General features: G+C 52.4%; 1 protein-coding gene and 1 long non-coding RNA gene across 10 annotated transcripts in view; one reads left to right on the top strand and one right to left on the bottom strand.

The window, feature by feature from the left end:
* Positions 1-26,260, bottom strand: part of LOC138061380 (uncharacterized) — a 39,273-nt gene extending 13,013 nt beyond the window's left edge. For 4 of the 9 annotated variants that reach the window (XR_011135079.1, XR_011135081.1, XR_011135080.1 and 1 more), the window contains exons 1-3: positions 26,093-26,197; positions 13,998-14,338; positions 11,616-11,982 (exon numbers count right to left, since the gene is read on the bottom strand). This is a non-coding gene — a long non-coding RNA (uncharacterized lncRNA). Of the gene's footprint in view, positions 1-8,466; positions 10,139-11,615; positions 11,983-13,997; positions 14,339-26,092 lie in introns of those variants that run through there. The other 5 variants (XR_011135086.1, XR_011135084.1, XR_011135087.1 and 2 more) reach the window with 5 other exon arrangements.
* Positions 3,393-26,113, top strand: MMP11 (matrix metallopeptidase 11). The gene is made up of 8 exons (XM_068911139.1): positions 3,393-3,495; positions 14,094-14,344; positions 16,044-16,187; positions 17,203-17,336; positions 20,218-20,465; positions 21,136-21,349; positions 23,699-23,956; positions 24,880-26,113. Exons 1-8 carry the CDS (start codon positions 3,406-3,408, stop codon positions 25,011-25,013), a joined length of 1,473 nt encoding a protein of 490 aa, XP_068767240.1. The 5' UTR covers positions 3,393-3,405; the 3' UTR covers positions 25,014-26,113.
* Positions 26,261-26,288: the final 28 nt, after the last annotated feature.

The raw sequence follows: 26,288 nt of genomic DNA, 5'->3' as shown, positions 1-26,288 counted from the left end.
GAGTGCTCTCCTTACTGTAAAGCCTCAAGGGAAAGCAAGAAGAGCTAATACTTGTGGCCAAAAGGACTTGGAAAACCCATGACCACTCTGCAACTTGCTAGGACCGGAAGGCAGTGAGGTGGCTGCTGAGCAAGGAGACCCATGTGTGGGGATGCTGTATCAGCGACATCAGCGACCAGCGATCACGAAGGCAAAGGCTCCCACTGATCTCCTGCAGCTGTCCTGAGATCCCTGAACCCCACTTCGGACAGCAGGGGCTCCTGGAAAGCAAGCAGAGAACTCCTGCACAGAGAGACACCAGGTTGTGAGCACCCCAGGGCTGGGGTGGAAGCCCCTGAGCTCATCTGCAAGTAGCCTCTTGAAATTCAGCAAGCTATAAATGGAGGTAGGGATGAGGGATGCACAGACAGACAATGGCTGAGAGAGCTCCCAGTAGAGCCCAGTAGAGGATCATTAGCAAAAAGGACTTCTGCTGGCTGTGCTTGAGGCCCTCTGTAGAAGGTGAGCACTCAAGCCCCAAGCCCACCAAAGGACCATCTCTGCTGTTAAACACGTACTCGCTCTGCTGGGAAATATTTGTAATCCCAAATAAGCTGTCCATTTTCTTTTGTGTTACGTGTTTTGGTAGGAGTCAGTAGTTCTCACGCACGGTCCCATCTCTGAGTACTGTGTTTCCCAGAACACCCCCCTCAAAATTCTCCCTCTTAAGAAGAGCCAAACTGCCTGTCACTGCCTCTCAGGCTGCTCCCACGCCTCTCCCCTCTTCCTCAGGGTGCCAGCAGATGCCATTGGCATGGGCTGGAAGGCACTAAGCTTTCAGAGACACCAGCTATTCAAAGGAAAGACACTATAGAAAAGAGAGAGAAAAAGGCAGGAAAACTTGCCTTGCTGGGACCCAGCTGTCTGGCTCAGAGCAAGGCAAGAAAGGAGGAACTGCTCTGCCTTCACAGGCACAGCCAGAATAGCAAAAGAACTGTAAATTCACAGTGTAAAAGGAGCCCTGTGAAGACTGGCTCCTTGCTTCTTCCCATTTGGCTTCTCTTACAAGAAGAGCCTCAGGGATACTCCGAACACACTGCTCTGCTGCGGCCACGATCCCTGCCAGTCCTAGTGCTCATGGCAGGCCAGGACTTGGAAGGGCAGATAGATGGTGGAGTGGTGCCTGGGACGAGGGCACTTAGCTCTGCAGCTATAGCAGTGCCCCGCATTCAATCTGCTTCCAGTGCTGATGCCTGGGCCAGGTCAGGATACCATTTCTGATTCCCCCAGCCTCCAATGCTGTGCGACTGCTGGCCACTTTTTCATTTTTCTGCCTCGGCTTCCCTTGTTTAATGCACATTCCCACTAGCTAAGCACTGGAGCACCATCCAAGCATGACCACGACCAGACTCATTCTTTTTGCATCTGTTCAACATACTCAGAATTTACGTCCGAAATATGGTTCCCATAAAACAAAACACAAACAATCGATCACAGACAAGTAAATTAGTAATACAATCCAGGATGTCAGGAAGCTTTACCCACTCCTTGCATACCAACCCAGGCAGCTGGAGATCAAAGTTTTCGTGTTTGCATACATTTCTTGAAACAATTTGCAGTTAAACTCAGGCCACTGAGGGGATGCTGACACAGTCCAGGGCTTCTCCCACAGAAATAGACACCAAGAAAACAGAGCTGTCCATTGCCTACATCCACCTCCAGAAGCAGGAGTGCACCTTTCCTTCCCCTACATCAGCACCCTGCAGAGAGAGCTAGGGGCACACAGGTCGGAAGGCTTCAGAAGAGCCCTTCACAGGCAAAGTGGCCATGCAAACCCCTTTTCTCTCATTAAACCCAGAGATCAGATATTCCCCACAGAGTCTCAGAGGTCTAGGCAGGCAGCAAGGATCTAAGAGGACTGGGTTTTGTCCCTGGTAATCCTAGGCAGGAGAGCTGGACAACACCTTTATCGTCCTCCCGTCCATTCCCCATGCCCCCATGGTCAGTTCTTTTTTGAACTCTCACAGAAACAGTGAAGTATGAACTTGAGTGATGGCGCTGGGTGTGATCGAGATGTCTGAACCATTACCTCTAACCTGCTTCGAGGCAGCTCCAAGAGCTTTCATGGTCCCACAAAAAAGGGGATAGAGAGTGGTGAATGTTTGGGGATTTCAGTACCACCTTTGAAACTCTCTCCCAAACTTGCCCCAAAAAGCAGTACTAATTGCCTCTATTAAAGCCATCCCAATACAGAGAGAAACCAGCTACAGGACTGGAAACATTTACGCTGTGTGTGGACAACTCCAGCAAGGTGCTCCCTTCCTTGCAGATATAAAAGCCTGCAGGCAAGGCAGCATATCAGCCCGGGGAGCAGTGCCTAACCGTCCCCCCCCACCCTCAAGTACCTCCTCCAGGGCTGCAGCATGCTCACAGTGCCCAGCCAGCTGCACACGCACAGGGAGCAGCAGTGAACAGCAGAGAAGACAAACAGGGGCAGAACATACCACGAGCAGACTCATTGTGGAGAACAGGAAAGCTAACACCAATGGGGAAAACTTCCTTGGATGGGTTTCAGAGGAGACGGGGCTGGACAGTAGCAAGAAAAGGGACCCGTGGGGGATCAGCTGTGTAGACCACAAGTGACAAACTTGCAATAGAAAAAAAAAAAAGGCCCACATAATCCCAAAGGGCAAACGGGCATCACTGTGTGACAGAGACAAGGTAAATGATACTGGAAACCCTCTCTGGGGGTTTTGCCCTGCAACAGCAAGCAGCAGGCGATGCAGGGGCAGCGGGGGAGGCCCACCCGTGCCGGGCCAGCCCCGGAGGCCTCGTGCTGATGCTGGAGCAGCCATCGAGGCCTCCTGCTGACACTAGGTCAACCACCAAGGCCTCCTGCTCACACCGGCTCGGCCACCGAGGCCTCGTGCTGAGGCCAGGTCAGCCACCGAGGCCTCGCGCCAGCGCCTGGCTGGGGGCACAGGACCCCCCCCCCGACGACGAAGGCCGCGGGGGGCGTCTCGGGGCCCGGCCCGCCCGTGGGCGCCGGGGCCAGCGGTCCCCGCCCGCGGCTCGCCGGGGCTGCCCCGGGCCGGCCCTGCCCGGCCGCGGCGCGGCTCCCCAGCGCCGCCCGCCGACGCCGGGCCCCGGCGGGGCGGGGAGCCCGCGGGGCCGGGGCGGCGGGGCGGGACCCCCCGCCCGCCCGCCGCGGCTCCGCCCGTGATGCCGCCGGGCCGTGTCCCCTCAGCCCATAAAACTGTAACTCGACGAGGGGAGAACAAAAGGCAGGAGCGGGAGCGGGAGGGAGGCGCGGGGGGAGGGCAGGCGGCCGCGGCGGGATAAAAGGCGCTGCGGGACCCCCCCCCGCCCCATGTCCGAGCCCGCCGCCGCCCGGCCCCCGACCGCCGCGCTCCGCGCCGCCCCGGCATGGCCCGGCCGCCGCTGCCCGCCGCCGCCCTGCTCGCCGCCGCCCTGCTGCACTGCGCGCCCGCCGCGCCCGCCCGCCGCCACAAGCCGGTGAGTCGCGGCGCGCCGCCGGCCGGGCGCCCCCGCGCCCTCCCCGCCGCTGCCCCCCAGCCGCGGCCGGGGCAGCCGGCGCCGGGCGCTGCCTCGCCCCCCCCGCCCCGTCTCCCCTCCCGCCGCCCCGCGCCTCTCGCGCCGCGCGCGGCGCTCCCGCTGCTGCTCCGAGGGGGGCATCTCCCTCCGCCGAGGGACAGTACACCTCCCGCCCCCCTCCCCGAGCTCCCGGCACCGCCGGCACGGGCAGCGACGCGCTGCTGGGCAGCCTCGGCCCAAGGGAGCGCGGGCCGCGGCCCCGGCCCCTTCGTGCCACGGGCAGCCTCGCCCGGCCACGGCGGCACGCGCGGCTTCGCGGTGCGGCGGCAGAGCGGGCGCCACCGGCGTCTTGGTGTGTCGGGGTAGGTTTTATAAACGTGTTCCCTTTTGTGGCGTGAGACAGGGAACGGGAAAAACAAACTAGCAGGGCAAGGACCGGGACAATGAGGGTTTACAAGAGGACAAGGGATCCCCCCTTCCTTTAAAGGTAGCAGAGCACTCGCTGCCTGCTAATAACACATCCCACATGCTGTGTGCTGGCAATTCCACATGAAAGCGAGAAGTGTTACAGGGAGACGAGACTAAATGGATGAATAAAAGGGGCAGGCAGGAGGGGAGCAGCAGGGCTTTCTTCCTGGACACGCCTGCCAGATCCTAGCACCTGGGATGGGGCTGCGAGCAGCAGGCTCTGCTGCTGCTGGCGAAGAACAGCGGTGTGCAAGAGATTTAGGGGACTGGAAACACAGAGAGCTCCTTGTGCTGGGAATGTGTGCATGTGTAATTGGGTTATTATATAGATGCGCTTTGCTGGTGTGCTATAAAATAATGACAGAGCAAATGCCCAGTAGCAGCCCAAGGGGATTAGTTCAGGTTCTGTCGATGGTTTTATTATCGGCTCTGTCATCTGAGTACTTTCTAACTTGGCTGCTAAACATGCTGTGGGCTGGAACTTGGCATAGAGCAGCCTCGGCCCCCAAAGCGCTTGTACTTTTCAAAACAAAATGTCACTGCACTTAGCTCTGCCCTGCCTCTGGAAGGTGAGGCCAGGCGGTCACGCAAGGTGCTCTGCTCCCCAGTTATGACACCACTCTGTGGATTTCACCCAGATCTAAATTTAGCAAGTGGTGGGCTGGGTGGCACGTAAAGAGGACAGAGCTCCAGCTGCGCAGCGCTGGAGACTGTTGGGCTGGCGGGGTGCCTCACGCTCTGCCGAACGCAAGCTTAGAAATCGCTGTTCCTGGAGAGACTTACACAGCCTCTGGTCCTTGTCATGCTGCCAGCATGGACCTGTGTGTGATCCTGAGGGAAAGGGAGAGCCAGCCCTAGGTTTTCACACCCTGTATGAACTTTGGTTTGGTCCAACTGAGACTTGCACTCTTCACGTCCTTTTGCCTCTGTCTGCAGCTGCTGACTGAACGCAGAGGTTGCTGAGGCTTATCTGCCTTGGCCAGTGCCCCGAACAGAGGGGAATATACCAAAACGCTGGAAGAGTGCAGTTAATGCAGGGACCAAGGTCTGCTCAGACTCCTGGTCCATCTAATCCAAGACCACACTCCTGAAGAAGGCTCCTCACTTGGCAGTCTGCTGCCCAGAGATGTTTTTTTCTTCACCCCAGGCTAATGCCCTGAACTGTGAGTGCTAATACTTTTCTCCTAGTTGGAGCAACTCTAGGTGATGTCCTCACTGATACGTTTTATTCAGGGCCATCTTGTGCTGGTGCATTTCACCAGCCATGTGGAGCTCATGGTTAAAAATCAAAACATTTCACTCAGTCTCCAGAGATGGTGGCTGCATTGTGTTTGGGTTTGAAATGGACAGATGCTTTCCCATCCTTTCAAACAGAAGTTCTCTCCATCCTAATAGATGCCCTTTTGGGTACATGTTTCTGATCTGGTGCCAAGGCTTCTGAAGGTCATTCTAGTGCCTCTGAGGTGAACAAGGAAGCCAGCATCACGGAAGTTGCTCTCACATACAAGCATGTAAGCTGACAGTAATGAGCCCCATTCCTCCCCCCGGCCAGGATAACCATGTCAGTGCAGAATGGCCAAAGTGGGATTTCTGGGTTGACAGTGGCCCTTGGATTGCTGCTGCCCACATAACTGGGTGTCTGCTCCCCTCATACACAAGCTTCTGGGCTCACCCCTCCTTTACCTTCTTTTATGAGAGAGCTCTGCCATGCCATCACATGTTCACTTCTCCTGGCTATTTTTAGTCTCTCTGCACAAAGAGGTGTTCCCATATGTCTAATTCTGGGTATTTTCCTTTCTGTGCACCTTTTGCTGTCAGGTGATAAAAGAGAAAGGAGCCAAGGGGCTGAGCTGGGAAGAGAGACCCACATGCTTATAGGCTAGAGGATGGTGACTTCCTCAGGCTCTGTGCTAGTAGATGAGGTGGGCAAGGACTGCACTATACAGCGCAGAGCACAGAGGGATGCTGGACCATGCCTGGGGCTATTAGGTGCTCCAATAACAAATCACAGCAGTTAGCTTGAGGAGTGGGGGGAGGGAATCAAGGGCTAAGATTCATTTTAAAGCCAGGGTACACAGGGGAAGTTATAGGAGGAGCTGGAGTTCTTTGGAGCAAAGCTCTTAGATCTCCTAAACACCTAAAGAAAGAAAGAAAGAGAAAACAGAGCAGAATACAGACTGTCTCTGGTGTCCACTGTAAAACCTGAGAACAAAAGATCTGCAGTCCTCAGGACAGTGCACGCACACACACTGAATTCCTGCATTACTTTCGGCTCCCCTGGGAAATCAAAGTCAGTTCATTTTGCTGGGAACTATCTATCTGTCGAGAAGTAGCATGCACCTTCCCAGCTGCCAGCATAATCCATCAGGAACCCCATCTTGCAGCTCTCTCCCTGAAGCCAGCTGGTTCCCACCTTGAAGGCGCTACGCTGCCCTTCCCTCCTGGCTAAGAGATGAGCTGGGGGAGGCTGTTGGGGACTTACTTGCCTGCCTCCCTCAGGGCTCAGGCAGCTCTTGCAGGAAGGGTTTCATTTGCACTGTTTGGTTTGGCTATTTAAATACTGCAATGAGTGTTAAGGTAATTTTAGGCATGTTTATCCTCTGTTCCGGGAGAAACTCAAGACACATGTAAGCAGTTACTCTCCAGCAGGTTTGTTGTGTTTGTGCTTTCACATGCAATGCACCCATGCACACCCTGCAATGTGGCAGACTCTGTGCGCAGCCAACAAAGCAGACTGGAAAGGGAGAAAAGAGGAGAGAGAAGTGCTTGCGGGAAGAGCCCCCACTCCAGCTCACCCTGCACTTTGCTCACTCCCCCCACGTATATCCTGCCCTAGCAGCAGAGGCAGGGTGCACTATCTAGGTCTGTTTAAAAAGGACCTTGTAGAAATTGTCCTGTAGAAATTTTTCACATCAGAGATGCTGCCAGCTCTTCCATACCAATCCCCAAGTACAGCAGACAAGTAAATGAAGGGCTCTTGGCTATTCTTACACTGGGAGTAGGCTCAGCCCATGGCACAAATGCAGGCTGAGTCAGCACATGGCTCTCGGGCAAAATTCTCTACTCCAGGGGTTCACTGAGGGGCACAGACACATTTTAGAGGTTTACTGAGATCCTAATGCAGATAAGACCCCCAGGGCAGACAGAAATAACATAGGCTGACCAAACCTCCTCCTCTAGGTGGGATTTGGGCAGAAGAGAGGGATCATCATCTCACAGTAGGGTTTCTGCCTGGACAAGAACAGCTGAGAAGGGTTATTCGTGCTCTAACAGTCCAAGAAGGGGATGGAAAGTGTCACAAGTAGAAATGTTCCTCTTAGATGTAGGTTCTGCCTGATTCTAGAGGTGTGTGGAAACGCAAAGAATAAGCACGAGTTGTCAGAGCATTTGCAAGCTCTGGACGAGTTTCAGATTGGGTTCAGTTCAAGTTTCAAGATGTTTGAAGTAGAAGCGTTCCTAGTGCGCTGTGAGTCCCGCAGCCACCCTGAAGTGAGGAACAGATGGGACAAGAGGCATCCAGAGGAGAATGCCTGGAGGATCCATGGGAGAGCTGCACTCTGTCCGGGATAGAGAGAAGATCAGGTTCAGACTGAGTGGTAGTTTTCGGTCTGTTGCTGTGCGTAGAGGATGCTGGGCTTGTCAGCCTGGGTTTTCTGCTCATCCTGATCCCGCCAGGGCAGCGTGTGCATGCAGATTCACTGTTAGTTAGCTCAGTGAAAGGACATATTCTTGCTCTCCATGGTGTCCTGCACTGAAAAGGCCACACAGACGTGTAACCAATGAGTTTTTCAGGACAAAGCTGCTAAAACTACTCCATATTGATAGCACAGTTGAGCCACTCCAGTACAGTGCCTTGTTTTTTCTTCCTAACTTTCCAGCAACCTGAGGGTCTTCACTGACTCTCTCCAGGGCATCTGCTACAGAACTGGCTCTGAAAATTAGGCAAGCCCCACAGACCAGGACCCTGGACCGCAGCAGACCTCTCCGGGAAACTGGGCAGACAGAAGTGCTTGTCCTGTAGGTTTAGAGATTGCAGCCTGAACATCCAAGGAGGATATACTCCCTGAGGGTAGAATGTCCCCCCACAGCTTTGGAGAGGGCTGCACTTGTGCCAGGTAGCTTTACCCAGCAGATGTCCTGGCTGTTATCCTTGAGCTGGGTGCTGATAGCTCATTGCTTGCCTTAACTTGGATGCAAATACACCATGAACAAAAACCTCAAACTCCTCCCTCCTCTGGCTTGAGTGTGCTGCATCCCAGAGTGGTTCCTTGCTTTCAAGGGGATTTCTAGGTCATCAGATTAAGGTTTCTTGAAACCTTTTGCTTTCCTGGGGGCATATCCGTGGGTTTGTTTGCTTTGTAAGTACTCCTGTTTCTGGCAAACTGTTGCTTGGGTGACACCAGGAGCTTGGTTGTGGTGCCATTGATGGACTAGACTCACAAACTGTCACATTATTAAACTGTCTGATAATAAAAATAGTCCTGCAGTGTTTATTCATTTGCTTTCCCTTGTTACATCAGAGCTTAGGCCTTTTCATTCTGTCTTTGGCCATAAACATTTGCAGTCCACAATGTTTCATGTTCCACGTTGCTTAGGAAAAATAAACATTTTCCTTTTTTCGTTGCCAACAACAACTACCACGAAATAATCCGGAAACAAACCGTCAAGCTCCAGGAGGTAGTGCTTGATGGTGCACAGAGTATGGGAAGTGAGTGGAAAGGACCATCCAACTGTGCATGTAACACCAGGCCCTGCAGTACCTTTCGTTTGGCCTCAGACTGGCCTTGGCCTTCGCATCTCCTCTGGCTCTGACTACAGTGGGACCAGACCGTAGCCCAGCAGGAAGGAGCCAGTCCTGTTGCAGTAGCATTTTGTGCAAGCAAGGAGTGCATAGTCAGAGGGATTAGGAGACTCTGCCCTGTTCAGGGGAGGGGTGAGGAGTAGGATCAATACATTTGGTGACTTTGTCTATGCATTGTTTCCTCTGAGTTTCCTGTTTCCACTAATACTGCCTATTGATTAGGAGCATGCTCAGCTCAGGGGTCCAACCAGACCACAAGTGTATCCGTCTGTGCCCTGAAACGTCAGCTGCAGCATTAGCACTTTCCAAGGGCATGTAGTGCTGCACTTCTGGGATGTAACCTGTCTCCACTCTCCCAGATTGGAATGGAGCTGGTTCCAGTTTTATTGCTAACTAGAGGCTGTAGCCACACTTTGAAATCCAAAGTGTGCATCAGGAAAACAGCGCTGATCTCAGTCAAGAACATTGCAAATTGCTAAGAGAGAAAAGGGGTGCAGAGCCCCCAAGGGGCAGTGGCCAGGGGTGGGGATGATGAAACTGTCTTACCTGCAAATTGCAAGGGAAAGCATCTGCGCTCTCTTTCCCCATGCATCAAGTTAAGGGAGAGTGCTCTGAGGTGGAGGCAAATAGGTGGGAAGAAAATAATGCTTCAGTAGTCTGTGGGTCCTTCTGACTAGCCAAACAGGGAGCAAATACCAGGGCCTCACCAAACACACTGGGTAACAGAAGGAGAAAGCAGGGAGAAATAGAAAAGCAGCAGCAGAAGGGACGAGGATGTGGAAGGAAAACCCATTAGCTTATCCCCTAGCAAAAGAGGAAATAGCTTCCAATGAAAGGGGAAGTATCCAAGACTGATGGGATTCATGTTGCGGTAGTAACTTGACCGGTTGCTCCCATCTGCCAAGGAGCAGGGATTCCTTTCATTGCCATGCTGCAAGAGCATGCCGAAGCCCGGTCATGGAGGCAATTAGGTGCACGACAGAGGAGACAAGTTTAAGTGCAGGGCAAGCAGCAGAGGATGGACTCTGGGAGTGGACATCCCTCTGGGATGGACAGAGGGGAGCACTGGGACTGCCAGTGCCAAACAGCAGCCTTGCTTTTGAGGCTTTTTATACACCATGTTGCTGACGCTCCATTGTAGCTGTGCTGCTCTGGCTGCTTCTCCTCCTGGGAGGCTCTGGAGGGTGAGTGCTGCCCAACACAATGAGGTTAAAGATGCTCCTGGCTCCTCAGGATGGCTGGGACACTTCCCAGGGAGCTTGGCCAGTGTTCATCTGGCCCCAGCAGACCCAGAAGTGAAGTCTGTTGTGTCACAGCACTTGAGGGCTGATAAAGCTGCAGGGAACCAAGTGGGCAGTCTGCATCTCTGCTGTGGTTTCTGCTCTCCCACAGGATCTTTCCTTTCCCTCCTGTTCCCCATCAGCCTTTTGGTCACAAGACTGCTGGGAAGTGGTGCTCTCTTTGCGAGGAGCTGTGGCCAGTCTGCAGCACAGCCCTGCTTGTGTACAGTTCTCTCCCTCCACTGTCCTGACTGCCCTCTATCCATGGTTTCAGGCCTGGCAGACAGGCACTCTCTCTGCACTTGTGTTGCACAGACATGGAACTGCTCAGTCTGTATTGCAAAGCCCAGGCCTCTTCCCGTGGCTAAAAACTGCCTGTTCCCAGGCAAGCAGCCATCTCTGACTGTAGGCTACACGATGAAGGGCAGTGAAAGTGGCTGCACACAGCCTTAGGCAGAGCCTCAGAGCCAGGCCCATGCATCTTGGGAAGGGTTCTCATGGGCTGGGGCACAGTGATCCTTTGGGAGAGAGGCTGGCAGATTTCTAGGGTCCCTCATTTCCCCCAGGCTGGCCACAAGGGATTGCTGCAGGGTGAAACAGGCTCTCTTGCCTTGTCTGTCTGGTTCCCCTTCTCCCCTGTCTGGTTCCCCGTATAGGTCCTTTCCCTATACGCTAACCCAGCTCCGCACTCACCCGGTCTGAACACCTTCCCTGGATTAGAGGGACCTCCCTTTGATTTTAGTCTTTAGTAATCTTTTCCCCTCCAGTGTCGGGATGGGAGGCATGGGGATGCCCTGATGGTTGCTCAGCAGCCAGCGCCTTCCTCCGCCTCCCTTCACAGGTTTGCACTTGCTTGTCTCAGCAGCAGTACAGTCCTAGAGCTGCTCCTGGAGGGAGGGCAGGTGGGGGGGGGCACTGGGGAGCTGCCACCCCCTACGCAAGCAGTCAGGGCTTTAGACCACAGCCCAGCTCCAGAAAACAAAGCCAGATCTCTCCCACTTTCCCACATACACCCCACAGAGGGGTGGCCTCAACACTGGGTGGGTAGGATGCAACCTTAAATGAGAGGACATGTTATCTAAGCCTTGGGAAGTGACTGCAGCAAGGTGTGTCCTGCCAAGGAGGCTGAAATCCCCAGCCTGACATGTCTCCAGAGCATTGTTTGGCAACTGGTTTCTGCCTGTCGCATTTCCCTTTGCCGGCTGCGCCTGCAGTGGCATTTTCCAGCCCTTTCCTGCCATCGTGCTAATGCCAGTACATTGACGACAGGGAGAGACTTGCTGCCCTACCAACTGTTTGTCCAGGGGCACAGCGAGCACATGGGGCAGGCGGGCAGATCTAACCTCCTGCCTCCACCCAGAGCCATTCACAGGGCCAGTCTGTGTCCCCCTTCACAGGGCAGGGTAAGGGCAGAGCGCAGGCAGGTGGGAGCAGGGAGGGTCCTGCCCAACACAAAATGGGGTTTGGACAGCTAAAAGTTGGGATTCGTGCCAGCGGCCTCCAGTTCACTAAAAAAGAGAGGCAAAACTTACCTTCCTTCTGCCCCTGGACATGGGCTCCCGCCAGGTAAGAAGGAAACAGGCAATTCCTTCCCTCTCTGCCCCGGCTCAAAGGAAGATGATGGTCCCAAACTTGAGCCAGTGACCCCAGCAGTGAAGCCAGTAATGCCTTTCTGGGAGACCTGTTGTGCCCTCCAGCTGCCCAGGGGGATGTTCCTGGCATAGATGAGACAAAGCCAGGAGTGAGCCCATCTGGGTCAGCTCCAGCCCACTTGCCTACCTGAGCAATTCCTTGAGGGCTTCACAATGCTCCCAGCTCCACGGTGAAAGCTCTCCCCAGGGTCCATCTCCACTCCTACTCCTCATTTGCCTTGGTGTAGCTAGCCAGCATCTCCTGCATCTAGGAATCCAGACACATTCATTACCCAGTGTCCCCAGGGTGGCAGCTCCTGCTTCAGGTGGTGGCAAGTGCTCTTGGGATTCATGCCAGTGAGTGCGTAGGGAGGGACAGATAGCCCCTTCAGACTAGACTTCAGTGAAAAGCATCAGCAAGCCCAGCTGCCATTAAGCGCTCAGCAGAGGGTCTCATCAGAGCTGAGAGCAAGATGCTGGCCAGGACATGAACCTTGTCAGCTCCTCCTGCCATTTGTTGCTCGCAGCTGTTAGCTGCCAGCCCAGGCAAGGTGCCAGGCAGCTCTCAGAGAGCTCCTCTTAGAAACACAGGTATCTCCAACTTGGCAGGGCTCCAGCATTCATCAGGAACAGTGTGGTAGACTCCCCTTGCACAGGCCACCCCACACACCCTCCTTTCATTATAGCTTTAGATGGACTCCCAGTGCCACAGCTGGTGGGTTGGGTAAGCTTTGTTATATGGCATATAAAACGGCTTTCTCTCTTTGGAGGGTAGATGGTGCAATTTCTGTGGTGCATGAAAGTGCATTGGGACATCCAGATTGGGTTGATGCAGGGCCTGGTTTCTGAGGCAAAGGCTAGCAGGAGGTGATAGGTGCCAAGTCACAGGGTGTCTGACTGGCTGGGAAGGACAAGCCAGTAGGCTGGAGTGGTGACAGAAATAAGAAGAGCCAGACACCTAAAATGCACCGTGCGTGACCTGCCTGGTTCTTGTGTCCATCCATGCGTTGCTCAGAGGCACAGGGCCATTACAGAGATGGGAGCCCGATAGTGGAATTAATGCCAAGGGCTTCACACTTCATTCCTGCCCGCATGAATGGCCTTATTGTAGGGGAACAGAGTGATAGCAGCACGCAGATTACACGGCATCGTGGCAGTGCTGGCATCGTGCCAGCCTGACCTTCGTGTCCCTGGCAAGGCAGGAAGGAAAGCTGTTCTGGAAGATGGGAGCCCTTTGCAGGAATAGGAAGGAGTCCTGGGTCCTCTCTCTGGAGCTCTGTTGGAAGGAAACCTATTTGTCTGGGTAGAGATGTGTCACTCTGCATCTTGACTCCTCCTTATGCTCAAACACCCTTAAACTTGGCTGCACAGAATTAGGTGACGAATTCTGCACTTGGACTCCTCGCTTGTGCAGTCTGGTTACTCAGGGGCCCACACACCCTCTCACCCCACATGCCTCATGGCAGACTAGGGATTTAGTTTGGGTCATGCCTCATGGCAGCCCTGTGCCCATAACCCTGCTGTCAAGTGGGAAGACAGTACAAGCCAGTACATTGAGGCTATTTAGCACTAACCAATGCTGCCAAGAGGAACCCTGCCTTTTTAATCAAGTGTGGGACAGCCTAGGTGGTCCTATCACCAAGTACAGTCACAGACTGAGTGAGGTGAGGGGATAGGGTCCTGTGCACCAACTCCCTCTTGAGAGTCAGTGAGCTAAGACAGTGATAGGGGCTCCAGGAGAAAGTCACCGCTGCTCTGTGCCCTGTGGCTAGGCTCTAAGCCAACCCCTAGATCCATGTGTCCCCCTCTCCAGGTTACGTTCTGTCCGAGCCATACTGAGGGACTGTTCACCATGCCAGGACAACAAGATGGCATGGGAGGGAGAAGGGGGACGGGGCGCAACTGTGTGCTGGGGGCTAACAGCTTCCTCCCATTAACATCTCCCCCACCCACGGCCAGGGTGGAATAGAGGTTAAAAGGATGCGGGGCAAAGGGGGAGAGTTTACTCCCTAGTGACTTGTTTCTTTTTTGGAGGGTCTGGTTCTCATCCACAATTTGCAAAAGCATTTCCTGCCGGCCAGCTGCCAAGGAAGAGCGGACCAAAAATAAACCAGTGCTCAGGGAATGCCACGGCCTTACATACCGCCTGCCAGGTGTACACCAGCCGGGAGCAACAGAGCCCAGGGAAGGGCCACCACCAGAGAGAGGGAACAGAGGATCTTTGCGGGGAGCAGATATGCCCCACAGCAGGGTGGGACGGCCCCAGAGAGACATGGAACTCACCGCTGCAGGACTGCTGTGGGGAGACATTTGCCACTCTGCATCAGGAGTAGTTCTCGTCCCAGACATGGAAGTAATGGCTTTTCTTTTCTCTTTTAGGATGTGACTCGAAAACACCACATCTGGAAGGAGCAGAGTCCCTGGCTTTCTTCCTTGGTGAATGCTGTGGGGACTGGTGTGCCCACCAAGGACTTCCCCGTGGGTGCAGAGGAGCAGGCGACACACTGGAACCCGCCCCGGTGCGGCGTGCCAGACCTCCCCACGCTGCCAGATGGCCAAAACGGGCGGAACCGGCAGAAGCGGTTTGTCCTCTCAGGCGGGCGCTGGGACAAGACCGATCTCACCTACAAGTAAGAGAGGCCCGAAAGCGGAGTCAGGCTGGTTTGGTTATTCCTCTCCAAAGCTCTCAGTCCAAGGTTACCTGGAACACAGCACGCTGTGCTTCCCTGTGACATGCCCATAAAAGCTGGAGGGCAGCCCTCAAACGGGGCAGCGCCAGCCTGGGGCAGGGGAGCCACACACTGATAAATCAGCAGGGTCGCACCCAGCATCTCTGCATCCCCTCACACGTGTGCTCCCATAAAGACAGCTGCTCACCCACCTCCTGTCCAAACACAGTCTACACAGCTCTCGCGTCAACCCCAGCCAGCCCCACATCACCACCACCCATCAGCACCCCGCACACATATGTTCACTTCCCTACATCAAACCTCTGACACATGCAAGGCCTCACCTCCGCCCTCGCCCACTCCTGCTGCGCCTTGGTCCCCCACAGCCACCATTCTGTGAGCTCACCTCACAGTTTATTTTAAAAAGCCCTTTTTATTCTGCTGTTATTGACATTCCCATAAACACAGTCTCAGTGTGAAGTTTTGCCCAAATCGCTCCACACATTTTCAGTTGCAAACCTGCTGTACGAGCCTAAGGAAGGGTTGTCCTGTGTTTCCCACAGGGGCAAGAGTGGAAAAGTGAGCACACTCGTACAGTCTTTGACAGCATTTCAATCATATTGTATTTAATTAAATGCAGGAGACTCTTTCCTCATAGCCTTGGGAGGCTATAGGTAACAGAAAGGCTTCTTCCTTTTTCCTTTGGTCAACAGTGTCAAAGAAAGAAATATAGCTGAGATGAACACATACCAACATTGTTAACTGAAGAGAATGAAAACTCCCTCTGCAGCAGACCTTACAGTCTGGTTATGTTATAGGAGAGCACAAGAGGCATCAGCTGTTCTCAGCAAGTCAAGGTCTCCGGGGCAAAAACTGCTTTTACAGCAGAATTTCAGAAGGAAATCACATCACACCGTTCCCATGCATCTCTTTGAGGGTGGACTCACAGGGGACAGACCTGGGAAATGCTGCAGCACTTTGCTTCAGAGAAACACAGTTCTTCTGCAAAACTCTCCAGAAATGGCCATCGCAAGGTTTCTAGTGAAAAATGCATAAACTTGCAGTGACAAGAGGGTGACAGCCTTGTCACGATGGGAGTGCTGTGATCTCTCACAATCACTATATAGCTGGGTCATAACAAAGACAGCAGCTCCATTCATAAGATACCACTAGAGGAAATTGTAAGTTGCTATCAGAGCCACCAAAAGGACAGGGTGACTGGCACATTTTGCTGCAGACTCCCTCCTCCACTGTTTTTGGAGGCAGTAGAGAAGATTCAGTTCCTGGCGTCGCAGTACCTGCTAATATGAGGGGCCATCTTTCTGTCTAGGACACTGGCACCTTTGTGGGTCCCCCAGCAGTGACAATGACTGCAGTGCTGGTGGGCACAGTTACCTTCACATCAGGCCAGGCCACTAGTGGCTATTTAGAGGATTGATCTGGAGAACTCACCTCTGGGCCCACCTCTGGGCAAGAGAGGTTCAATGATGGGATTTATCTGCTGCACGTGTTGCTTGGAAGACGGTGCCAGAGCAGTGCCTCTATGGATTGGAGATGGTTCAGTGCTAACAGAGAATGGCTACCCTAACACCACTGATCCTACATCTAGTGTCTTCATGACAGCAACGCCCATGTTCATCCCGTGTCTGTTGCCTTTCAGAATTATCAGGTTCCCATGGCAACTTGTGAAAGCTAAAGTGAGACGGACCATTGAGGAAGCTTTGAAAGTGTGGAGCGATGTGACCCCGCTGACCTTCACAGAGGTGCAGGAGGGCCGAGCTGACATTGTCATCGATTTCACAAGGTGAGCATGGTGGGCAGAAACACCCTCCTCCCCAGCAGAGCAGCAGCCCTGCAAACAAGATCCCTAGGCTTTTATGAGAGCAGAAGGAACTGTCAGCATACAACTGAGGCACTTAAATGGAGGCTTGTGTTTCCACTTTCAGAACCTGGGATTTTTTGTCAGTTGAGGGCTGCTTGGTGAAAGTGCAGCAGCTCCATGAAGGCTGCCCGCAGTACCATTACTAATTGTTCATTAATTTTCCTGGTATGTTTACATTTCTCTGCCCTAAGATTTTTTCCTAAGTGGTGTCCTGACTTACCATCTTCAGGTTCTCCATCCTGTCCCTTGACTGAATGACCTAAACGTCTGCCTCAAGACAAATATAGTTTCTTAGTTAAAGGAATCTTGGCTCCCAGTCTAAAATTCACTTTTGGCAAAACATGCACAGGGGCAAAACTTCCCTCTGCTGCTGTTTGCATAAAGCTAATAAAGCCAGTGGAGACTGTCCAAGCAGTGCTGTGATTTGCATTCTGTGTATTTACTTGTGCCTCTCTCAGCTCTGAAGTCGTCACATCTCTCACGGGTTTCCTTCATCAGTCAGCAGCAGGCTCGGCTTGACTGAGGACCTGAGGATTTGGCTGTGTTCTCCACTGGCTGCCCCTCCACATCCCCCTGCCATTCAGCTATGCTGACTTAATCTTGGCTCAAGCAGTCACCTCCTTAATTATTTAGGCTCCACGGTCAACCTTGCTCTGAAAGCTGAACGGGGGAGGAGAGAAACCTCCATGAGAAAAACATAAAAGCTCCCCAGGGCTTTGTATGACTGAGTTCTGCCTCCAGTTCAGTCCCCCAGTGCAGAACTAGATGAATAGCAATCTGAAGAACTCAAAGCAATCGATTCTGACTGTTGGGATGAGCTGACAACAGGAGTGAGAACTGCTGTCCCCTCATGGTGGCTTCGTACCTGGGGCCATATGATGCTGTTCATCGAGGGTACAATGCTGTTTGTCTGAGGCGTGATGTGTCTTCCCTCCAGGTACTGGCATGGGGATAACCTGCCTTTTGATGGGCCCGGAGGGATCCTGGCACATGCGTTCTTCCCCAAGACCCATCGGGAGGGAGACGTCCATTTTGACTATGATGAGACCTGGACTATTGGGAACAACCTGGGTACGGTACTGTTTCAGAGGGAGCTGAGAACACTCCAGGATGGATATCTTTGCACTTAGAAATGATTTAACTGTGGTGTGAGCAGGGCCCCTGTAAAATTCAGAGGCAACAAGTCATTTTTATGTGGTACGTGTCCCTCCCATCGCTTGCAAGTCTACTTGTTTTCAGTCTTTCCTCATCACCTTTCAGCTGCAGCAAAGCCTGTGTCCAGCACAAGGACCTCGATTTCCCAGTGGGCCTATGTGGGGGCAGCAAAAGCAGAGAAGGAGAAACTGCTCCTCTGCTCAGCCACATATCCTGCCATACAGGAACTGTACCCAGCACTGGTAGGAGCCATTAGAAATAAAAGAGGGAAAGGATGAAGGAAAACTGAGGATCAGGCACCAGGTGATACAATCATCTTCCAGAGGACAGTGTAGCAGTCAGGCCTCAGTCCCAGTCCCTGTACACACTGTACACTGTCTGCCTGCAAAGTCTTTTCTCCTTGAGCAAGTCCATAAAGGGAAACCACCCAGGCTTCAGTTCTGTCCCTGTGGCCTGGGAATGCTCTGACTGTAAACAATGCCACATCGAATCAAAACTTACTTTTTTTTTTTTTCCTCTCCCCTGCTAATAATAGATCCAGGGTGGTGGTAGCTTTCTGCTTGGGCACTCAGGGCCTCGCCTCACAGTATCTCACGAGATACTGCAGTCCTGCCTGGAAACACATGGATCAGTGCCCAAAGCATCCACTTCTGCAAGACCCACTCAAATTCACCCAGGTCAATCCCTCCTCCTCCTTCCCAGTTAATCTGCAGGGAGCAAGAAACAACCACAAAGCCTGAGATAAACCCCTGCCCCTCTAGGGTTTCCCAAACATTTTGTCCATAATAGCATTCAAGGCTCAGATAGCCCCTCCCAACTCCATTTCAGTGCCAATTCTATGCCAAGTCAGAACCTCTGCAGGGGGAACAGGATTGTCACGTCTCTGACCCCCCTCACGCTAACTCAAAACAAGAATCACGAAGCACCTCATCTTTCTGACAATCTGGCAGAAGCATTTCTGCCACTTAGGGAGAGGGAAGCTCTGCCAGCTTTTACCTCCCGTTGGGACTGCCTTTCCTAGGTTCTCCCACAAGGACAGCGTTGGAGGCAAACTGGGAACTACCAAATCACATGCCAGTTCCCATCAGAATACAGCTCTGTTCTGCGGCCTTTTCCCCCGCCTCCACGTCTTCCACAAATAAATGTAGTGAAAGCTCTTTGCAGCTAATTGCTATTTAATATGCTTAAAAGAGCTTTATAATATAAACACGGGTTAATCCTTCTCTCAGCACTCAGTGAGACAGGGAAATCCTTAGCCCCATTTTATAGAGGGAAGAGCAGAACCACAGGGAGGTGTAAGGTGTGCACTGGGGACACCCCAGAGCCAGGCAAGAAACAGGACTCCAAGCCGGGGACCTTCTCCAAGGGACACAGCAGTGCTCCTGGGCACAGCTCTTTCAGGCGTGCTGTTGTTCATCTCCCCCAGAGAACCTGACACAGCAGATCTGCCAACACTGGAAAGCATCAAGTGAGGAGCCTGCCAAGCTAAATAGAAGTGTCTTGAAAGTTTGTAATAAATCACTAATGTAGAAATCCCACATTCTCAGATGACCTAGATGTGGCTGATTTAATTGTGTCAGTGCTGTGGAAATTCATCGCTTCAATGTAACGTTAACCAGCAGAGGAAGACTAGGGCTCACCTTCCCGTCGACCCTTCTCAGGCGTTCCTCCTAACAGCATCCCCCCCAGTCCCTGTGCTGAGAAGAGACCTGTTCCCCCGGAGCCAGCAGGGATATCCTGCTTGGAGCAGCAAGATTAGCTGACTTGCATCCGTGCCTTTCTCATCACTTGGGCTGCAGCTGGGAGGATTTCTGGTTGAAGCCAAGTGAATGAATACACTGGGACTTGTCAACAAACAGCCTTTGGCCTCTGCTCACAAGCTTTGCTGTTTATTATGCCTCTTTTTCAGCTTTCCCTAAAATTTAATAGCTTCAAAAAGGATCCATTGGAAGCTAAGTAACAGCTGCTAAATAACATACTTTTGCATACTGAAATCGCCTTCTTTCCTCTCTCCTTTTATAGATGCTTTCAGGTCACGTATTCTTAAAATACGATCTCCATACATCTGCTTGAGTCTGGTGAAGAAGGGCCAGGCCTTGACATTGGAGGAATTTTTATGGATTTATTTTTAAATGCCACCTTCTTGCTGCAGTCCTCACACAAGCAATAAATGAGCTCCCTCTGCTGTCTGTGCGGCAAGCCATTAGCTAGTATTAAACTCGGAGTGTTCCCTCACTGATGCCAGCAGCTCCCGTAACAGATGTGATCTGAAGGGGAGCTGTTATGTTACAGCTGTAACCAACAACTGTCGCAAGGCTGACTGGACAAAAAGCAACCTTACTACCCTGCCACCTACTTCTGTGGGCCAAATTTCTTTGCCAAACTTTCCTTTCAAAAAGCATGTGGAAAATACTCCTTGTGATAGCTCACGACATTCAGAAGCCCCTCGAGACAGGAACTGCAAATTACTGACGTGCCCAGGTTAACACCTGAGTGTACGAATTCACTCACAGCGCTCCCAAATCAGTGAAACCCATAATTATACCATTTGATTCCTTAAAGACACATAAACAGGATGTAGAGCTACACAGCAAAAAGTCTGGGAACAACCCGTGAGCAACATAGTCAAGGTGCGTTTCTCTTGCCTCACATTAGAGTCCTACAACATACCTCAGTGCACTGTCAGTGGCCGATAACTAGGAGAAATGAGCATAAGAGACAGGCATCCTCTCTGCGGGCACAGTTTGCCCCTCTCATACAGGCAGGTAAAAGCATCTCCCATCTCCTCTCGTTTTAGGCACTGACCTCCTCCAAGTGGCTGCTCATGAGTTTGGCCACGTCCTGGGTCTTCAGCACACAGCTGCCTCCAAGTCACTGATGTCTCCTTTCTACATTTTCCGCTACCCACTCAGTCTGAGTGAGGATGATAAACAAGGTATCCAGTACCTCTATGGAAAACCCAAACTTGATCCCAGCCCAACCCCAACCCATCCAGCAGAGCCACCCCAGCCAGACCTTGAAACAAATGAGATCATCAACATGGAGGTGAGTGAACAGCTTGCCTTTGTCCTCTTCTAACACCACAACTAAAGTCCGTGAGACTAGGAGCAGGCTTACGTGTGTTTTTATGGCTGTGCATTTTCCATCCATGCTGCTGAGCTCAGGCAGAGCTGAGCCGAGGTATCCCATACATTCTGCCTGTCTGCCAGACCATGTCCAGGCCAGGTCCCATTGCCAGCTAGAGTTGCAACGTGCTGGGAGGGGATCTTCGGGCAGCACTTGTCCAGCCAAAACCTGGCTGAAACCAGGACAGCTGCTTTAGGGACCCGTGGAGTTTTGCAGTCACAGAGCCGTTTGCCTAGACCACACCTGTAGTGAGTGGTGTAAATCACAGAGGATGGGGATCCTACTGTTTAAGCCTCCTTCTGCCTAGTCATGCCTGAGGTGTCTTCCTCCAAGCAGTGTCACTAAGGAACAGGCTGCATTTAAACAGAGTTTAGGAAAAGCCGCTGCTGCCAGGAGCAGAGGGTGTCAGCAGCTTCTGCCGGTGAGACACTGGTAGGATGTACAGGCTTTCTGTGGACTCAGTGCTAGGGTGGCCAGAGAGGTGGCGGGGGGAGCGGTCTGGACACAGGGATGTCCTGCCAGTTGAACCCCACTGGGCAAGGGGGGACTCCCATGAGCCCAGATGCCTGACCAGGCTGTGCTTTGGCAGTCTGTGCAGCCCGACGCCTGCAACACAGATTTCGATGCCGCGTCTACCATCCGGGGGGAGCTGTTCTTCTTCAAGTCCCGCTTTGTGTGGCGGTTGCGAGCTGGGAAACTGCAGGCCGGCTACCCAGCTCTAGCCTCCCGTCACTGGCAGGGGATCCCAAGCTCTGTTGATGCCGCCTTCGAGGACCCTCTGGGCAACATCTGGTTTTTCCGAGGTAAGACCTGGATGGGGATCAGAGGGCTTGAAAAGGCATCTTCCTTATTGAGGGATATTCAGGACCCCACAAGTTCCCAGGAGAAGCCACCTTCTGGACACCAATGATCCTTCCTATTTGTTTCCTTCTCTGTTTAAACATTTTAGCAGATATTGAGCGGGGGAGATAGAAGGAGGGGTCACTTATTTTAGACACAGCCAGGATATTCTCCTCCTTTGGAAAAAGAACAGTTGTTTTCTTTGAGCCTCTACCCTGGCAATGCTGCTGGCAGCAGAGGATGAAGGAAATGCTTGCTTTCCCTTGTGGATGGAAACAGGAGGAAGAAAAAGGCAGGTTCATTGCCATCCTCAGTCACCAAGAATTAGTGATAGGCTCAGGTATTGCAGAAAAGAGTGCTGGAAATCCACCTTCTTCCCAGAGTTGGTAGACTGTTAGTGCTTTTCCATCAGCGTGGGTCTCGACCTCTCTTCTGCATGGTGCATCCACCACATTACTCCTGATTCTTGCCCATCCTAGTGACACGGGTCAGACCTGAGCCTAGTCAGCTCCTCTTATAGCCCAGATTCCCCCCATATGGCAGGGTCCTGTTCCAGTTCAGGGCTGGTACAGAGCAGAGGCAGACCCTGACCTGTATGACTGCTACAGTAGACTGGATTGCCATGGGGGCAGCCCACCTGGTCTCTGGCCATCCTGCAACAGCACCTCCATCCATCCAACATACAGTGCAAAATGCACTCTGATGCAGTATGGACTGGATTTTCATGATCCTGTTGGTTCAGGTGTGGGAATAGAAAGTCTTTCCTGCAACAGAGTCCTCTGCAAGGAGCAGACGAGCATCAGCCATTGTACCTCCAGCAGCCCCAGGTTGAAGGGAGACAGGAACCAACATCACTACTAGACACTCTACAAGCTCCAGGAATCTTCTCAGCTGCCCTGGGAAGTACTGTGCAAGAAAGAGGCCCCAAACATAGTTTTACAGGTTGCCACAGCTCCTGAGCTTGGTGCCCAGAGGCCTTGCTCAGGAGAGGGACACCATCTTTCCTACTCCTCAGGGGCCTGGATGGAAAGTGCATGTCATCCCAAGGCTGAATTAGCCTACAGAGAGCCTGCGTGCAGAGCTAGGCCATCTCCAGCCACTGCAGGGGTTAAAAACCAATCGCTCATGAAACAGCCAAACTTCCTCCTAGCCATTTCTGAAGCCCAAGACCAGCAACAATCCCTGTTTCAGCTTCACTGTTTTCTTTAATGCTCTTTCCCAGTGCAAATTTAACAGAGAGGATGCAGGATTACATAGCTACCTGGCTGCCCTGTGTGTGCATGCCCCATCTGTGCACTGTGAGATCAAGTACTGGAAAACGCACCAAGCAGCTCTGCAGGCAGCGTTATTGCATAAGCAGATTACCTAGCACCTGACCTGCAGACAAGGGTTTACAGTGCTAAAATTGGCAGGCTCCTACCACGAGTTAAAATGAGATAAAGAAAAAGTATTACATGCTGCAGGGTAATTATAGAGATTCCCATTTTAACCTGAACTGGAAATATTATCAGTTTGGCAACCTCTTGCTGGTTTATGTAGCTCGCTCCTTCAGAGCCACATGCCCCCCTTATGCCTGTGCATGCTCACATATGTTCTCCTCTAAGAGCAGGGCTTGGAGGGTAAGTACAGGTCCCTCCCACTCTACCCTGTGCACAGATTTGGCATACAAGCAATATGCCCCCTGTCCAGTCAGAGGATGACCCATTTTTCTTCTTTCCTCCCACCCAACAGCACCAGGCTTCACAGCATAGGTGTCAAAGGAATCAACGTTCACCCTGTCAATCTCTACAGCTTTGTAAATTGTTTTATCCAACAATGGGTTTTGATCCTCCTTCGGCATAACCAGAGCAAACTCAAAGCTCAGGGCTTTGATCCACTGCCCAAACGCCTACTTGAAAACTACAACCAGACCCAGCTGACTGGAGCAGCTTGAGAGAAATACGCCCTTCCACATGCGTGCAGGGCTCTCCACAGTGATAAGCCTATGAGAAAACAGGCTGGGCAGCTGGATAGCTCAAATACAAAGCCAAATCGTTTATTACAACTTCCATAAATAGAAAAAAAAGACAGCTGTGAAAGCAGTCTTCCTCATCCTACCCTCTGGGCTGGAGAGAGGTGGGAATTCAGCTCCTTGCGCTCCTAGGCTTCAGGTGCCTGTCAGTGACAGTGTTTGTGACAGTGATGGGATTTCTCCTCTCTCCTTTGCCTGGGAGCTCTGCCAAGGCACCGCTCCCAGTTGCACAGCTCACTGCTGAGTTATCAGATACTAAAGAGTTTCTGAGCTTTGTCTCCCTTTTCTGCCTTCTCGCCAGACTCTCGGTACTGGATTTATGAAGGTGAAAGACGGGTTTCTGGCCCTACCCCTATTGCGGAGCTGGGCCTCCCTGCTTCCCCTGTCCAGGCAGCTTTGGTGTGGGGGGCTGAGAAGAACAAGATCTACATCTTCAGCGGAGGCAACTACTGGCGCTTCAACCCTCATACCCGTCAAGTGGACAACATCTACCCTCGGACCATGGCTGACTGGCGTGGCGTCCCTCAGGAGACTGATGCTGCTTTCCAAGATGAGTTTGGTCAGTGCCAGAAGGGACAAGGCCTGCTCTGGGGTGGTCTTTCAGGCTGACCTCGCTTCCCAGCTGGAAGAACTGGGCAGATTTAGATGCTTAATAATAATGGACATTTTCCAGCCATTGCACATGATATACAGTGTATGGAGAGCAAGGCAGCTCCCTCCAGTGGGGAGGGAACTGAGGCTTCTCTCACTGAAGTAGCAAGCCTTGTAATTATTAATTGCAAAAATTAGTTAACAGCTATGCATCTGATAGAGAGAATTCAAACTTCTCACAAAGAAATATTCATGGAGTCTTGCCCAGCTGCTACCACTTCCCACAGAGGAAGAGATGAGATGTCACCAGAACCGCTGCCCACATTTCAGCCTAGGTAGCTGTCCTGAATGAGCAGGCTGCTTCCAGTATTAGCTAGTCCTCCCAGAGGTGTCCCATGCAGTGCCACAGATACACTGGGTGCTTGGGATGACGGCTGTGCAACTCCCTCTCTCCCAAAGGATGTGGTGGAATAACTCACTGGTGCTTCCAGTAATGACCTAAAATCCCAGAGAAATTTCCCTACGGTAACAGATACTCTTTAGCAGGTCTTCACAAACTCCCTTCCATCGGTCCTGTTCAGATCCTAAACTCCCTCTGCCCTTCCAGGGCTAGGCTACTACACTGGCACAGCATATTTAAAATCACCCAATATGTAAAATAAAATCCATCCTGTTTGCTCTTCCATCAAAACTAAAGCCATGTGAAAGAACAGTGCAAGTCACAAATCTGGAAAAGGCTGAAGATGCAGCTAGATTCATTTCACTTGAATCCAGGCTCTCTTTTAGTACTCCACATCCCATGTGCTGTGGTGCATCAGCAAAACAAAATGCTAGGAAAGAGCTGAGCTGTGTGGGCCTTGTCTTTCCTAACCCTTTATCTCCCATCTACAGGTTTTGCCTATTTCCTGAGAGGCCAAGATTACTGGAAATTTGACCCAGTCCAGGTGAAAGTGCTGGAGGGTTACCCACGCCAGATCAGCCAGGACTTCTTCAGCTGCACACCTTCCTCCAACTCCTTCCGATGAAGAGGGGGATGCTCACGTCCTCCACATTTCCCTCTCATCTCCTTTATCTCCAGCAGCCACACAGACACAGGGTTCTCGCTGCCACTCCTGGCTTCCTTTAAGGCTCAGCATCTGATACAACTGATGCCTGTCACAAGTGACAAAGGTTGCTCCTCTCCAGTTCCAGCAGCCTCCAAAATAAAGTGTCTGGCACATTCTCTACAAACAGAGCAGCCACTAAACTGCTAAAGTGGCCAAGCTCTTCCAACAATGGCATCCCAAAAGCCTTTGAGCAAGCCTGAAATGGGATCAGGCTTTCCTAATTAACCTGGACCCTATCATGTTAAACTGATCTGGTGGTATTTCCTATGTTTACATTGCTCACAGTAGCATCCCATTTGCTGTTCCAGACATTGGCCTCAGAGGAAGGATTCCACTGAGATGCCTTCCTCACCCTTAGCCAGGGAGTTTTACGGACACTGACTGCCTATGGAGAAATTCAGACGTGTAGCCATGTTGCCAGGGTCACTTCACCACAGCTGCAATGGTGAATACCAATACCCTGTCACAGCTCTACTCTTGGTTTTATGTTGTATCACTAGTATGCGTTAGAATTTTATACTGTTTTGTAAATAGACAATGTGCCTCCTTCCTTCCAAGACGCTAGGTTTCAGTGCTGGTCACTGCCCTATTGCTCCGTATGTTCTTTTTAAGTTAGGTTCCTGGTATTAGGTTGCTCATTACCGCACTGATGGGTCTCGTCCCACTCACTATTTCCAGCAGACAGGTCCATCCGGACACCATTCCGACAATGCACAAGCCTCAGTTCAGCTCTTTGCACATGCTACACAGCAGTATGGGGAGGAAAGAAAAAAAAAAAAAAAAGGGAAAGGGTCTCTTCCTTTCAAACTCGCGACCCACTCACGCGCCTCACCGCCCCCTCCTCCCTGGGGGACGAAAGGAAGACAGCCGTTCAGCTCCGCGCCGCCCGGGGGCCGAGGACGGCGCGGGGAAGCCCCCGGCCCGGCCGCTCCGCGCTTGCACGACGCGCACGACCCCCGCGATATATACTGTGTATATATTTGTGTACTGTGCTGTACCAATAAACCGGCCTCCTGCCCAAGCGCCGCCTGCCTCGCCCTGCCTCGCCACCGGCTCCCGCGGCGGAGCGTTACCTCAACGCGCGACCGTTAACGGCTGCCGCCGCCGCCCCACCCCCTCCTCAGGGACCGCCCTCCCCTCGCGGTGAGGCGGCAACGGCCGCGCGCGGCCTCTTTCGCCGCGCGCGGCGCCTTT

The sequence above is a fragment of the Struthio camelus genome, chromosome 17 (assembly GCF_040807025.1).
Source record: "Struthio camelus isolate bStrCam1 chromosome 17, bStrCam1.hap1, whole genome shotgun sequence".
NCBI classification, from domain to species: Eukaryota; Metazoa; Chordata; class Aves; order Struthioniformes; family Struthionidae; genus Struthio; species Struthio camelus.
Note: the sequence above shows the minus strand (reverse complement) of the source record. Positions and strands in the feature narration are given on the sequence as shown.

Excerpts from the sequence above, each read along its gene's own strand:
- MMP11 (XM_068911139.1), top strand. The coding sequence starts at position 3,406 with ATGGCCCGGCCGCCGCTGCCCGCCGCCGCCCTGCTCGCCGCCGCCCTG. Across the intron at positions 3,496-14,093 it reads CCGCCCGCCGCCACAAGCCG|GATGTGACTCGAAAACACCA; the intron begins GTGAGTCGCGGC and ends TTTCTCTTTTAG. Across the intron at positions 14,345-16,043 it reads AAGACCGATCTCACCTACAA|AATTATCAGGTTCCCATGGC; the intron begins GTAAGAGAGGCC and ends GTTGCCTTTCAG.